General features: G+C 40.0%; 1 protein-coding gene across 1 annotated transcript; it reads right to left on the bottom strand.

The window, feature by feature from the left end:
* Positions 1-13,904: 13,904 nt before the first annotated feature.
* Positions 13,905-14,360, bottom strand: LOC142181925 (uncharacterized). The gene has a single exon (XM_075255616.1). The coding sequence runs from the start codon at positions 14,358-14,360 to the stop codon at positions 13,905-13,907; it is 456 nt and encodes a 151-aa protein (XP_075111717.1).
* Positions 14,361-15,329: the final 969 nt, after the last annotated feature.

The following is a 15,329-nucleotide window of genomic DNA, read 5'->3' on the forward strand; positions in this document are numbered from 1 at the left end:
TTTAAATATATATGAGGGAAAAATTAGGTATCAATAGCTGCCCCTCTTTACCCGGGAAGGATGAAAGAGTTTTCGGGTAAAGAAATGATAACCGATTTTGACCAAATAGGCATTTTGAAAAAATAGAGGCCAAACCCTGGTCTTTGAGTTTCCTACATATCCCTGGTTTTACAGGAGTCAGGCCATGTATAGTTCTGGACCCAACGGTGAATGAAACCGATGGAGTTGTTATAGGAATGGTAGCTAGTTTCATCAAAAGGTTCTTTTGTAAAGGGTGATGTTGGATAGAGTTATGATTATGGTTCTGGAGTGTAACGAAGGTATTATAGGGCAGATATCTGGATATCACAGAGTAAGGTGGGTAATTGATGGGAATCAGTTATAATGGCAAAGTGAAAATGGCATGAGCGGAAACCGGAGCGAAGGCTGCTCCTGTTTGAAGAACGATTACCTCCTTGATTACCTACAAAACTTAAAACACAATGAATGCGAGTATATGGATGATGCGAATTCCCTTTGGACCATGAAAGACTGTCTTTGGACAGTGCGGATGACGTCCTTAAACGATGATGTCTTGGGCCATGAATTATAAGATAGGATATTCGCAGGCCATGAAATGATGTTCTAGGGCCATGGGGATGGTGCCTTTGAACCATTGCACCTTTGAATAATGATGTGCAAGCATTGAGAGATCCTCAGGACATGACATGGTGTCTTCAGGCTATGAGGATGATGCCTTCGAACTATGCCGCCTTTGGACAGATTGGCTATATGTCAACCCATGAAGTGCAGAGATATGATAGTGAATGTGATAGCAAGACAAAGCTTAGTCTTGCACGGAGTTTGGGGCAGAGATTATCCCGAGAGAAGAAGATAGTGCCTAGAATAGAGCAACATTTATGCAGGGAGGGACAATGCTTAGTCCCATGAGAAGGCAATGCTTAGCCTTATGCAAATACGGAGGCAGGGTTTAGCCTCATGCAAGATTTGAGACAGGGCTTAGTATAATGCAAAGAGAAGGCGATGCTTAGCTTTATGCAAATGAGAGGCAGGGCTTAGCCTCATGCAAGGTTGGAGACAATGCTTACTCTCATGCAAGGAGAATGTAATGCTCGGCCTTATGCAAATATGGAGGTAGGGCTTAGCCTCATGCAAGATTTGAGACAGAGCTTAGTCTCATACAGGGAGAAGGCAATGCTTAGCCTTATGTAAATATAGAGGCAGGGCTTAGCCTCATGCAAGATTTGAGACAGAGCTTAGTCTCATACAAGGAGAAGGCAATGCTTAGCCTTATGCAAATTTGAAGGCAGGGCTTAGCCTCATACAAGATTTGAGACAGAGCTTAGTCTCATGCAAAGAAAAGGCAATGCTTAGACTTATGCAGATGAGAGGCAGGGCTTAGCCTCATGCATGATTGGAGACATGGCTTAGTCTCATGCAAGGAGAAGGAAATGTTTAGCCTTATGCAAATGAGAGGTAGGGTTTAGCCTCATGCAAGATTTGAGACAAAGCTTAGCCTCATGCAAGATTTGAGATAGGGCTTAGTCTCATGCAAAGAGAAGGCAATGCTTAGCCTCATGCAAATATGGAGGCAAGGCTCAGCCTCATGCAAGATTCGAGATAGATCTTAGTCTCATGCAAAGAGAAGACAATGCTTAGCCTTATACAAATGTGGAGGCAGCGCTTAGCCTCATGCAAAGAGAAGGCAATGCTTAGCCTTATGCAAATGTGGAGGCATGGCTTAGCCTCATGCAAGATTTGAGACAGAGCTTAGTCTCATGAAAAAGGAAGGAAATGCTTAGCCTTATGCAAATATGGAGGCAGGGCTTAGCCTCATGTAAGATTTGAGACAACGCTTAGTCTCATGCAAAGAGAAGGCAATCCTTAGCCTTATGCAAATATAAAGGCAGGGCTTAGCCTCATGCAGAGAACAAATAGGAATAGAATATTTCTTAGCTGGAGATATATTTGCGTCTGGTGGCCTGATCATCAGGACTTTAGTATGTGTATGTTTGCGAATACTTCTGTTATGTTCCCCATGCCTGCTGTCACACCTCCTTTTTACCCACTCGAGGGGGTATGTAAGGGAGTTTTTCCAATTAAAGTGACATTATTCGAAATGGGATTATTTTATTTGATTTTTCAGAGTCGCCACTTGGAATGGTTTATTTGGTGTTCCAAGCCACCAGTTTATTTTAAATCCCAAATCGAGGAAGTTTGACTTTATTTAAAAGTATGCGAAACCAGAAAAACTAGGTAAGGAATTCTGTTAACCCGAGAGAAGGTGTTAGGCATTCCCAGATTCCGTGGTTCTAGCACAGTCGCTTAACTATTAATAATTGGCCTAATTATCTGATTAATACATGTTTTAGCCTATGGTGCATTTTTAGCTTTGAAACACTTTTAATTAATTTAAAAAACTTTTAGGAAGATTCAACGTTATTTAAAACACGTCTTAAACCACGCTACATGAAATGCACCCGCGGTTCGCGACACATTCTATTTAACATTTTTGAGAATTGGGTCACATGAAATGTACACCCGGAATTAAAATCATAAATACGTCATGGGAACCGTACCTGTAGCTATGATTGAATTAATTAAATAACGCGCCTAAAGTAACTACGAAGGTTAACAATATTTACGAGGGCCATGGAAAGTTTAATTGATGGCGCACCTCAATTTTACAAGGTTTGAATTAATTACATGAGTGCCATGGGTTATTGGATAGAAAATGGCACACCTCAAATTTTATAGGAGTTAACTAATTTATGAAAGGCCATAGGCTTAGCGATTTTATTTGGCATGACACACCTCAAATGGTTCTATAGAAGCTTATTTAATTAAGGCCATCTAAAGACGTTCTTATTTGAAGCTATCTTAGGCTTAACAAAGGCCAATTGATTACAAACAGATTTTTTATCAATTTTTGAGACAAGGAAAATGGGCCAGCAGTACCTAGACACTTCAAAAAATATGTCTTTAAGATCACGAATTGGCCCAATAAAGAAAGAACCCAAAGTCCTTTCGCCCCTACTGGAATTTGGTCGGGTCTTGCCCACGTTAGGTTGATATCAGGCGAGCCTATTTACTATATGCTTTCTAATTGGGCCTATCCACCTTTGCATTCTTTGAGCCCAACTTACACGCTACTTACTTTACGGAATTGTAATCCAAATTAATTCTAATTAGAGCTCAGATTTCAGAAATCAAAATACAACTTCAAGTTTTTTTAAGAAAAGGATTACACTATACACGATTTGCAGCAAAAGGCATACATTCATGCTATGGATCATGGAAGAAAACTTAAAACTGAACGACAATCTATTGGACTCAAGGCCTAGACCCAACGGTTCAGGCCCAAACCTGTCAAGACACATTTTTATTTGGGCTTATCTCCAGGTCTGATTCAATTATCTACTATACCTATGGAAAGAAATGTGATAACAACTAAATACATCCTTTAGGTTGTTGTTTCAAATATCAATGTACGAAATTAAAACCCAAGATTATTACAGTCCTTAACAGTGAAACTTCTTAAACATCAGTACATTAATGACCTAGTAATACATGAATACTATATGAATAACTAATCTTTTACAGCTTAATGTAACTGAACATCTATGAACCTCTGCCTTTTTTGGATATGATTCATCCATCAAAAAACTGTTGCTTATGCCTGGACCTGTAAATCCAGCAAGCCTACCAACAGTAAAACTCTAGCCCTCAGCTTTTTGAACCTGTAGATTTGACCAACTAGTGGTCAAACCCACAGGTTTTAGCTTCATAATTAGAACAAAACTCAAATAGCATAAAATGGTGTACATCTAATATAAAAAGTAAGAGAGGCAAGATTGTTACTCATGTTTAAAGGGAAAATATCCCTAAGTAAATTCCAGGATGATAGCTACTAAAATATCTATGTATTTTCTAGGCCATGCATCCTAAATTACTAAAAAATCTCACATAATGACAAACAATCAGATTCATATCATTAAGAAAAACAGCAATATTACATTTTCACATAGGGTTTTCAACTCAAGTCTTACATTATTTTTAACAAAATCATTATATGAATCATTACATGGAGAAGAAGGGAACCAAGTACCATGAATAAAACAGCAATAGAAATTCAGCAACTAAAGGTGTGAACTGGCTGAAGCCTTAAATGAAGTTGGAGCAATAGCAAAAGAAAAGCAGCAGCAAGCAAAAACCCAAAACTACAGACTCATGAATAACCACTGATGAAAATGTGTGTTCAGAGATTTTGTGCAGAATATTAAAGCTGAATTTGTCTATTCTCTATGGAAAAAGGCACTATATATAAAGATATATAATGCCTTATGCTGAAAGAATTATTCCTTAGCCATAAACAACATATTCTAACAGAATTGGGACAGCTGGTTTTCCCCTATTGGTTTCAGTACTTTTGTACTAACCAAATGAGGCCAACTTCCCCTTTTTCTAGAGTGTTCTTATATTTCTCAAATTAAAAAAACTTTAAATGCCTTTCTAGAGCTTGTTTATTACAGCCTCTGCCTAAAATTTTCTTGTACACTTAGGTCCCTAGGGTTCCTAATTGCGGACAAATCAGAACTAACATCCTAAGACCAAAATCAATACACGCAAAAAGATCAAAGAAGAGACCATTGATCAAATAAACTTTAAATTAAAAATAAACTCAATTTGCATGAACAAAATCCGAAAAATGAAACAAATACAAAAGAAATAATTTAACCCTAATTTTAACAAAAATGAAACAAACACGGATGAAAGCCTTAAACCTAATGTTATCATGAAATTCAAAGGGAAATTACTAAGCCTATGCACAAGTAATGAAGCTTGACAAACAAGAAAAACAAGAACTTAACCATACAGCCAAATTCACAGTAGAATTAATTGAAAACAAACTTTAATTTAAACTAAACATGATTTAATTAACCTAAATGCCTCGAACTGATTTCATTAAAACGACTGACTAATTAAACTCATTTACTAAAATCCCAACAAACCAATAATTAAAACCAACAAAACTGAAAACCTAAAAATAAAAACAACTAGCTAAGGGAAAGAAGAAAAGAATACAAAGCATGATTCTGAAAACGAAAATAAACCTAGACATGTGGGTAAACCTAAAGAAAGGGGGAGGAATAGGATTCTTAGAAAATAAAGGGAGGAAAGGAAAGCAAAGATTTACTTGAGAGAAATCAAAGGACTTAAATCTCATTGGATTGATGTAAAGGGCCCGAACTCTTCCGAAATGACCAGAAATTGAGGCTAATTAATTGTTCTTGCCAAGAACAATTAACCAGCCTGTATTTTTGGCTGATTCGAAACTTGAAACCAAATAATCTAAGGGTTTCTGACTTTATGTAGATTTGAAATTCAGGGTTTTTGTCAGCGCTATTTGGGAAATCAATGGTGAAACCGTAATGAAGGAAGGTCGAGGATGATGGGGTGTGATTTTGGGGTAATTTGGGGAAGTTAGGGTTTTGACGGATTTTCAATCTAAGATTTGAACAAATCTAAAGGGATTCGAGGGAAACTAGCTGGAGATTAGGAAAGGGGAGGTCATGATGATTCTGTGGTGTTAAGGTGGGGGTGATTGGAGTACCGAAGCCGCCATGGGCGATTTCCGACGGGCGGAGCTGGTGAAGGAGTCTTCAGGCGGCTAGGGTTTGGATTTTTTAGAGAGATGAGTGGTGAATGAGGGGATTTAATTGGGGGGGGGGGGGTTTCGTCTTTGGACACTTTTCTATCAACGGCTGAGATCAAGGCCAGGTGATACGGTGTCGTTCTGGGTGTAGATGGGGCGGACCGGGTAAGTTAATGTTTGGGCCTAGGTTTTGAGTGCAATTTTGGGCTGGTTTGAAGATCAGAGTTGATCCAATACAAATCCCTTTTATTCCTATTCTTTTATTCCCAAATCCTTTTCTTTTTCTCTTTTTTTTTCTTCTTTTATTTAATTAAAAATCCTAATAATTAAAAATCCTAACTTATCTAAAAATGTGAAATTAGACTAATTAACTAATTATAAAAATTATAAACGTCCCTTAATTCTAAATTAAAAGAGAAAAATCAATAAGCTAAAAATTAAAAGACAAAAAATGTAAAAATGAGCTATTTTTGTGATTTTCAAATTTCAATAAAACAAATAATTAGTGATTAATTCAAAAAATGTAAAAACAAATCATAAATACCAATGCATGATATTTTTTGGTATTTTTCATGAATCAAATAATAATTAAATATGCACAGACAAATGCAAATAATTAAGAAAATTCTATAAAAAGTCCTAAAATGGCAAATAATTAACAAAAAATCTATTTTCTTGGAATTTTATAGGAGTAATTCATATAGGGCAAAAATCACATGCTCACAGCTGCCCCTCTTTGCTCGGAGACATGAAGAATTTTCGGGCACAGATAAAATGAGCAGTTACGAAGGAATTTTGCCCATTTGAAACTCCATGAGAAGCATCTTTTGAAAAAATCTGACTGAACCTTGCTTCGGAGGTTGCCTACATATCCTTGGCTATAAAAGAATCAGGTCAGTGTAGTTCTGGATGTTGTGGTAGCTGGGACTACTAGGAAGCTGTGATTTCACTGCTGTTTCTGCTTGCTGAGCTCCTTATTACACCAAAATAAAAAGATAAAAAGATATACTAGCTAAGCCTATCAACTACGAGTTACAAGATTCCTATCTATAAACCTCTTAAATTTTGATCATGAGTCTTGGCTTGTTCTTCTCGCAGACTTTGATTTGAATCTTGATGCTCGTTAGCTGCAACCGCTGGATCATTCTTCTTCATCTTTCGGATCAAGGCGGGTCATGTGAAGCTTGTAACTTCAATCAAATTTTGAGCAACCTGCATCTTTTCCCCGTTTCTGCACCTTGAGTTCAACTTCTTTTGTTGTTTCTTCTTTTCTTTTATTTGAGTTGAGACTTCTTCTTTTGGTCATATCAAACCTTGTGCCTCACGGTGAAAACCTATTTAGGCATCAAAGCAAACAACGAATGAAATTTTTCTGCCCCAGTTTTCACTAGGAATATTTCGTATGTTATTGTAACAAAAATCTAAACTATTTCTTTATTTGAAAGCAAATAAAATAAGGATTGTGTATCCTTGGGAAAAGGAGATTAGGGAGTAGAGCCCTACATCTATACTAAAATCAACTAGGGAGTGGAGACCCTATGTGGGAAAAGTGACTAGGGAGTGGAGACCCTATGTCTAAAAATAAACTCAACTAGGGAGTGGAGACCCTATGTTGGAAAAGCGACTAGGGAGTGGAGACCCTATGTTAGAAAAGCGACTAGGGACTGGAGACCCTATATCAAAGTAAAATCAACTAGTGAGTGGAGAACCTATGTTGGAAAAGCGACTAGGGAGTGGAGACCCTATGTCTAAAATAAAATCAACTAGGGAGTGGAGACCCTATGTTGGAAAAGTACTAGGAAGTGGAGACCCTATGTCTAAAAATAAAATCAACTAGGGGGTGGAGACCCTATGTTGGATAAGCGACTAGGGAGTGGAGACCCTATGCATAAAATAAACTCAACTAGGGAGTGGAGACCCTATGTTGGAAAAGCAACTAGGGAGCGAAGACCCTATGTCTAAAAAAATCAACTAGGCAATGGAGACCCTATGTTGGAAGAGCGACTAGGGAGTGGAGACCATATGTCTAAGATAAACTCAACTAGGGATTGGAGACCTTATGTTGGCAAAGGCGACTAGAGAGTGGAGACCCTATGTCTAAAAATAAACTCAACTAGGGAGTGGAGACCCTATGTTGGAAAAGCGACTAGGGAGTGGAGACCCTATGTCTAAAAATAAACTCAACTAGGGAGTGGAGACCCTATGTTGGAAAGATGACTAGGGAGTGGAGACCCTATGTCTAAAATAAACTCAACTAGGGAGTGGAGACCCTATGTCTAAAATAAACTCAACTAGGGAGTGGAGACCCTATGTTGGAAAGGCGACTAGGGAGTGGAGACCCTATGTCTAAAATAAACTCAACTAGGGAGTGGAGACTCTATGTCTAAAATAAACTCAACTAGGGAGTGGAGACCCTATGTTGGAAAGGCGACTAGGGAGTGGAGACCTTATGTCTAAAAAAATAAACTCAACTAGGGAGTGGAGACCCTATGTTGGAAAAACGACTAGGGAGTGGAGACCCTATGTCTAAAAATAAACTAAACTAGGGAGTGCATACCCTATGTTGGAGAAAACGTAATAGAGATTGGGGACCCTAGGCCACCATTTTTGAATTTTTCTTCTTATCTCTTTTTTTATTTTGTTTCTCCCTCTTTTTCTTCATTTTTTTAATAGAATGAGTGAATACAGGAAAGAATCTTGGAGAGGACTTCCCTTTTTATGGATTGTTGCTGCAAAGCTGTTTCTAGTCCTTGCACATTTTGTTTTTGGTTGCACCTGCTTCTTGCAAGGTTGCTTTGGATCGCACCTGTTTCTAGTTTTCAAACAAAGAACAATTGTTAGTTTGAAACGGTGATTGGTTTTGTGGCCTTGATTGTTTTTTATCACTTTACCTCGGCCCAATTCTTTTAGTGAGACCCTCTATTGCTCGTTGGCTTTCTGGAGATCGATCTATCTTCAAAAACCAAGGACCTTGACTTTCCAAAATTTCACCTGATGGTTCACCCGTGTGGGACTTTGGCCTTTTCATCTTATTCTGCCTTTATGGGCACTTAACTTTGGATTTCTTTCATTTTCAATAATTTTGACTTCGGAGCATCGGCCATCATGGCCATTCGGGATCGACTTGATGCACCTGCTGAGGATGTGTGTTTTTCTTTGCATTCAGCTTTTGTTAAGCAGAAACCTGTAAAACCAATCTTGCCATCTTTTCTTTGTACTAGTCTCGAAAAGGGATTAGACTGAAAGGGATTCAAATAAAAGTAAACAAAGGACAGGAAAATGAATTTAAAGAGAAATGTCCCTTTTGGGGAAGGAAAGAAGGACTTATCTGGGGTGCATGCAGACTTCAATAGATATGACATGCTTCTTGGACTGGATACCTAATCTGCGCGTCTATCCAACTTCTCATAAACCCATTATGACCTGTGTTTTAAAACTGGGAAACCTTGTCAGGATTCTTTCAGTGCCAATGGTTGTAAGGGATTCCTCCCTTTTCGATCAACGACACCCTTTTCAGGTTTTCGCCAATTGACCTCTCTCATTTCTCTTCTCACCGTCGCCTTATAGTGCTCTTTGCGAGTTTTCACTAACAAGACTCTCTCATTTTTGATTTCTCTGCTCACCATCGCCTTACGATGCCCGTGTGGGTTTTCACCAATAAGACTCTCTCATTTTATTTCTCTTATCTTGATTGCATAGGATCCAAATAGCTGCATTCTCCGATTTTGACCATCTTTTACCGATTGATCTGAAGGACTTGAACAAGGTTTAGGTAAAAAGAAATTGGATCGAATTACAACTTTGGAATCGTTCAGGCGGGATCATCGCCAAACCATTATAACATCTGCCCCAGTTTCACTTTTGGGGGAAATTGGATTTTTGTTTTGGTGTGACTGAACCCCAGAGAGAGGCTTCCTACGTATCCTTTTGGAATCAAGTCAAACGTAGTTCAGGCAATAATTTTTGTTTAGTTTTTTTTTTCGGTTTACTTTGATATATATATATATATATATATATATTTCTACAAACGTTTTCAGGTTCCAAAGAGGGTAATCAAAGAAGGGTAACCGGCTCAAAGGGTTAACAAAAGGGTTGAAATGTTTGGGGTAGCGAGAATGAAAGCCTTCATCATCCCAATCAGATAATATTGGTACTACCAAAAGGGTTAAACGTAATACCTTCTGACTGTGTCTGCATTTACAGCTATTTCAGGATCATTTCCTTCAATATCTCCCAAGTACAATGCCCATTTTGGCAAAAGTTTTCTTATGATGTATGGACCCTTCCAATTTGGAGAGAACTTTCCTTTTGCTTCCTAATGGTGAGGGAGAATACGCCTCAAAACGAGTTGCCCCACTTCAAAGTTCCTAGGCCGTACTTTCTTGTTGTAGGCACGGGCCATTCTTTGTTGATACAGCTGCCCGTGGGAGGCTGCGGCCATTTGCTTTTCATCAATTAGGGTCAACTGTTCCAGACGGGTTTTGACCCACTCACTGTCCTCAATCTCAGCTTCCACAATGATCCAAAGAGAGGGGATTTCAACTTCTGCGGGTATCACAGCTTCAATGCCATAAACCAAAAGATATGGGTTTGCTCCGACTAATGTGCGCACAGTTGTGCGATATCCCAACAATGCAAACGACAGCTTTTCATGCCATTGCCTGGAACTTTGGATCATCTTTGTCAGAATCTTCTTGATGTTCTTGTTTGCTGCTTCGACAGCACCATTAGCCTTGGGCCGATAAGGGGTAGAGTTCTGATACGTGATCTTGAATTGTTCGCATATCTCTTATCAAATAACTATTCAAGTTCGCAGCATTATCCGAAATGATAATTGTAGGAATACCAAAACGACAAATGATATTGGAGTTCATGAAGTCTACCACTGCTTTCTTAGTGACAGCTTTGAGAGTAATTGCTTCAACCCACTTTGTGAAGTAGTCGATGGCAACCAATATGAATCTATGCCCATTTGAAGCTTTTGGCTCGATCGGCCCAATGACATCCATAGCCCAGACAACGGATGTCCATGGTGCTGACATAGGATGCAGTTCTGTAGGCGGTGCATGAATCAGGTCACCGTGTACCTGACACTAATGATATTTTCGGACAAAACTGAAGCAATCTTTTTCCATAGTCATCCAGTAATAGCCCGCTCGAAGGATCTTCTTTGCCAGGACGTACCCATTCATGTGGGGTCCACACACTCCTGCGTGCACTTCATACATGATTCTTCTGGCCTCTTCGACATCAACACATCTTAACAAGTTGAGATCTGGAGTCCTTTTGTACAAGACCTCACCGCTCAAGAAGAAACCGCTTGCAAGCCGTCTAATGGTTCTCTTTTGGTCCCCACTGGCTTGCTCTGGATATTCTTTAGTTCTCAAATCTCTTGATATCATGATACCATGGTTGAACATTTGGTTCCACCTCAACAGTATTGCAGTAATCATACCTTTCCTGGATTTGGATTTCCAACGGGTCAATGTGGAGATTGCCTGGATACGGCAACATCGAGGCCAAAGTAGCAAGTGCATCGGCCAATTCATTGTGAAAATGAGGGATGTACCTAAACTCGACTGACTTGAACTGCTTGCTAAGATCTTCCACATGTTGCCTGTATGGAATAATCTTGACATCCTGAGTTTCCTATTCACCCTGAGCTTGTCGGATAATCAAGTCTGAATCTCCCATGATCAACCGTTCTTTGATGTCTTGGTCTATTGCTATATTCATACCCATAATGCAGGCTTCATACTTGGCAGTGTTGTTTGTGTAGAAAAACCGAAGCCGGGCTGTGGCTAGATAGTGTTGACCAGCGGATGAGATCAAAATTGCCCCATTCCTGACACCTTTTGCGTTTACAGCTCCATCGAAGAACATTTTCCAAGCATTGGTGTCTTCTGATGTTACCTCAACTGAATTTACCTCCTCGTCCGGGAAATAAGTATTCAAGGGCTGATATTCATCATCAACAGGGTTTTCAGCTAGGTGATCTGCTAAAGCCTGGACTTTCATTGCCGTGCGGGTGACATAGACTATGTCAAATTCAGTGAGCAGGATCTGCCATTGGCTAACCTCCATGTGGGAATCGATTTCTGGAATATGTACTTCAGGGGGTCCAACCTGGTGATGAGATAGGTAGTGTATGCCAACAAGTAATGCCTAAGCTTCTGAGCGATCCAAGTTAAAGCGCAGCAAGTCCTTTCCAACAAACTGTATTTGGCTTCATAACTGGTAAACCTCTTGCTCAAATAGTAGATTGCCTGCTCTCTCCTTCAGGTCACATCATGTTGCCTGAGGACACATCCGAAGGAATTCTCCAAGACTATCAAATACAAAAACAAAGGCCTCCCAGGTATAAGTGGGACCAAGACTAGCGGGTTCGACAGATATTCTTTGATTTTATCAAAGGCTTCTTGACACTCATCCATCCATTTAATCACTGCATCTTTCTTTAACAGCTTGAAGATGGGTTCACATGTGGAAGTCAATTGAGCAATGAATCGGCTAATGTAGTTCAACCTTCCTGCCAGGCTCATAACCTCTTTCTTGGTTCTTGGAGGAGGCAAATACCGAATAGCCTTTATCTTTATCGGGTCTAGCTCGATGCCCCTCCGACTGACTATAAATCCCAAGAGTTTGCTAGATGGAACCCCAAATGCACATTTAGCCAGATTTAGCTTCAAATCATACTTACGCAGCCGCTCAAAGAACTTTCTCAGGTCCCGAGCATGGTCATCAGATTTGATGATCATATCGTCCACATACACCTCACTTTCTTGGTGCATCATGTCGTGAAAGATGGCTGTCATGGCCCTCATATAAGTTGCCCTGGCGTTCTTCAAACCAAAAGGCATGACCTGTAACAATAGGTGCCCTAGGGTATGGTGAAGGCTGTGTTTTCCGCATCCTCTTCATCCATCAACACCTGATAATATCCTATATAACATTCCACGAAAGACTGTATCTCATGTTTGGCACAGTTATCAACAAGGATGTGAATGTTTGGCAAAGGGAATTGTCCTTGGAACTTGATTTGTTTAGATCTCGGTAGTCAACACACACTCGAGTTTTCCCTTCTTTCTTTGGCATGGGAACTACATTAGCCAGCCATGTGATGTATCGGATCACCCCTGCCTTCGACTGGTTTGTGACCTTTTCTTTAATCTTGTCACTAATATCAGTTTTAAACTTCCTCTGCTTTTGCTGGACAGTGGGATAATCGGGGTAAGCCGGCAACTTATGGACCACCAAATCGACACTTAATCCTGGCATGTCATCGTAGGACCAAGCAAACACATCTTTGAATTCGAACAGAAGTTGGATCAATGCATCCCTGGTTCTTTTATCCGTATGAATGCTTATCATGGTTTCTTGGACCTCTTCAAAACTACCCAAATTAACCGGTTCGGTTTCATTTAAGTTTGGCTTGGGTTTATTCTCAAATTGTTCCAATTCTCGGTTTATTTCCCTAAAAGCCTCTTCTTCATCGTATTTCGGTTCTTGGTTCATTATTTCACAATGAGACAACATGTTTGGATCTAGGCATGAAGTCCACAAGCATGTCATGTTATTTAAAGCCGCATTATTAGAACTGAAAGAAGAAATAAGAAAAAGTAACAAAAATCAGAAAGAATAAAGAGAGATGAACGATGAAATATTGATTTTATTTCATTGAATTTTGAAGATAACAAGGTTTACATTGGAAATTAAAGACAGGAAACTAAAGAAAACATCCAAGTTATACCCTGAAATAACTCATGATGTAGAAAAGGTGGCAAGATTAGACTACCGAGATTCCTGCCTGACTGGGAACGGAGTAGCCTTCCAGTTTTGCAACTTGGCATTGAGCCCCATGTACAGCACCTCAGCAGTGCTCGAGCCTTCTCCCGGATGAACCATGTGGGTTTCATACAACATTTGCCTCATGGCCCCACATATGTCCTCAATTTCCTCAGCCGTGAAGGCCTCATCTTCTTCCTCTTCATTGTACTTGGGCCTGACGAATGTTTTGTAGAGATACTGAACCGGCTGAGGTAAAGCCCAACCATTGCTCTTTCGTTCATTTGCCCATGTCACATCAGCTTTTGTAGCACAAAAACCCACATCGAAGAACTTCTTGCTGGCAGGTAGAGTGATAGGTTCTTGTGATACCTTGTAATGATGTCCCGAGTTCCTTCCCAGGCTTATAACCATGCTTGATCATTTCAGCAGCGACCATGATGGATGTATTTGACAGAAAAGGCTAAGGACAAGGGCTTCCCTCCTTACATTGATTTGCGACCACCAACTCGAAAGGTTGATAGACTATATGTTCACTACCTTCCCTAGCTTCAAGACATGGGACTGATGGGTCCCAGTAAATTAACTGCTCGTCTTCTCCATGAACCATAATTTTCTGGTCTTCATATTCAAATTTCACCATCTGGTGGAGAGTGGAAGGTACGGCCCTTGCCTTGTGAATCCAAGGTTTTCCCAAGAGGAAATTATAAGAAATGTCCATGTATAGGACCTGAAAGGTCACCTCGAAATCCACAGGACCAATAGTCAAAACTAAATCGATCTCACCTATGGTATCTCTCTTGATGCTATCAAAGGCATGCATACAGACATTGTTAGGCCTGATTCTCTCAGTCCTAATCTCCATTCTTTGCAAAGTTGAGAGAGGGCAGATATCAACTCCTGATCCACCATCCACCATGACTCTTTTTACATAGTACCCCTAACACATAACTGTCAGATGGAGGGCTTTGTTGTGGGCGGCCCCTTCCGGGGGCAAATCCTTCTTGCTAAAGGAAATCTGATTGACTGAGAAGAATCTTTCCGCCATCCTTTCCAGTTGTTCGACAGTTTTTCAATCGGAACATAAGCTTCATTTAGGGTTTTTATCAACACTTTCTGATGCTCAGTTGAGCTTATTAGCAGAGACAACAATGAGACATGAGTGGGAGACTTTTGAAGTTGGTCAATTATCTCGTAGTCTGCAGTTTTCATTTTTCAGAAGAACTCTTCTGCTTCTTCGGCACTATCAGGCTTTTTGATCGGGAAGCGTTTCTGCTTGGCATTGTTCACTTCCTCCAGAATAAGGTATTTCTCAGCTGGGTTAGTTTCATTTTCTTCTCCTAGGACATCTTTTCCCTTGTAGGTTACTACTTCCTTGTTGTAATTCCATGGGACGACAGTAGGGTCTGTCATAGGCTTCTACCGTGCGCGGTCAATAACCACGAGCTCATTCAGCCTTGGTGAAATTACTGTCCCCCGTACCACATAGGCCCCTTTAGGCATATACATCTTGGGTCCCTTGTTCAGCTCGAACCTCTTTGGAGGGCTCAATGTCATTTGTTCTTTTCTGTGACCCCGGGGAATATAAAGAATGGCATTTTTCGGGGGTACTGCTCCGATTTTGGTTTCCACCGTCTTCTCCATATTTTGAGGGGTGGGTTTACTCTTCTTCTCCATCTTTTCTTGCTTTGCAGCATCCTTTGGCTTCTTCTCGACTTCAGCGATTACAATGATGGCTTTCAAAGCAGGATCAAACTTCTTATCTTCGCAAATTATTCCAATAATTGGCCGGTTGTTGTGAGCTGGTAATGGGTTTGTTGGTCACATTAGGAATTTCTTCATCCTTTAGCACTATCTGTTTTTGTTCTATGAGATTTTCAATAGCCCT

This window comes from Nicotiana tabacum, chromosome 6 (genome assembly GCF_000715075.1).
Source record: "Nicotiana tabacum cultivar K326 chromosome 6, ASM71507v2, whole genome shotgun sequence".
Classification (NCBI taxonomy): domain Eukaryota; kingdom Viridiplantae; phylum Streptophyta; class Magnoliopsida; order Solanales; family Solanaceae; genus Nicotiana; species Nicotiana tabacum.

Coding starts and splice junctions, on each gene's coding strand:
- LOC142181925 (XM_075255616.1), bottom strand. CDS start 14,360: ATGGTGGATGGTGGATCAGGAGTTGATATCTGCCCTCTCTCAACTTTG.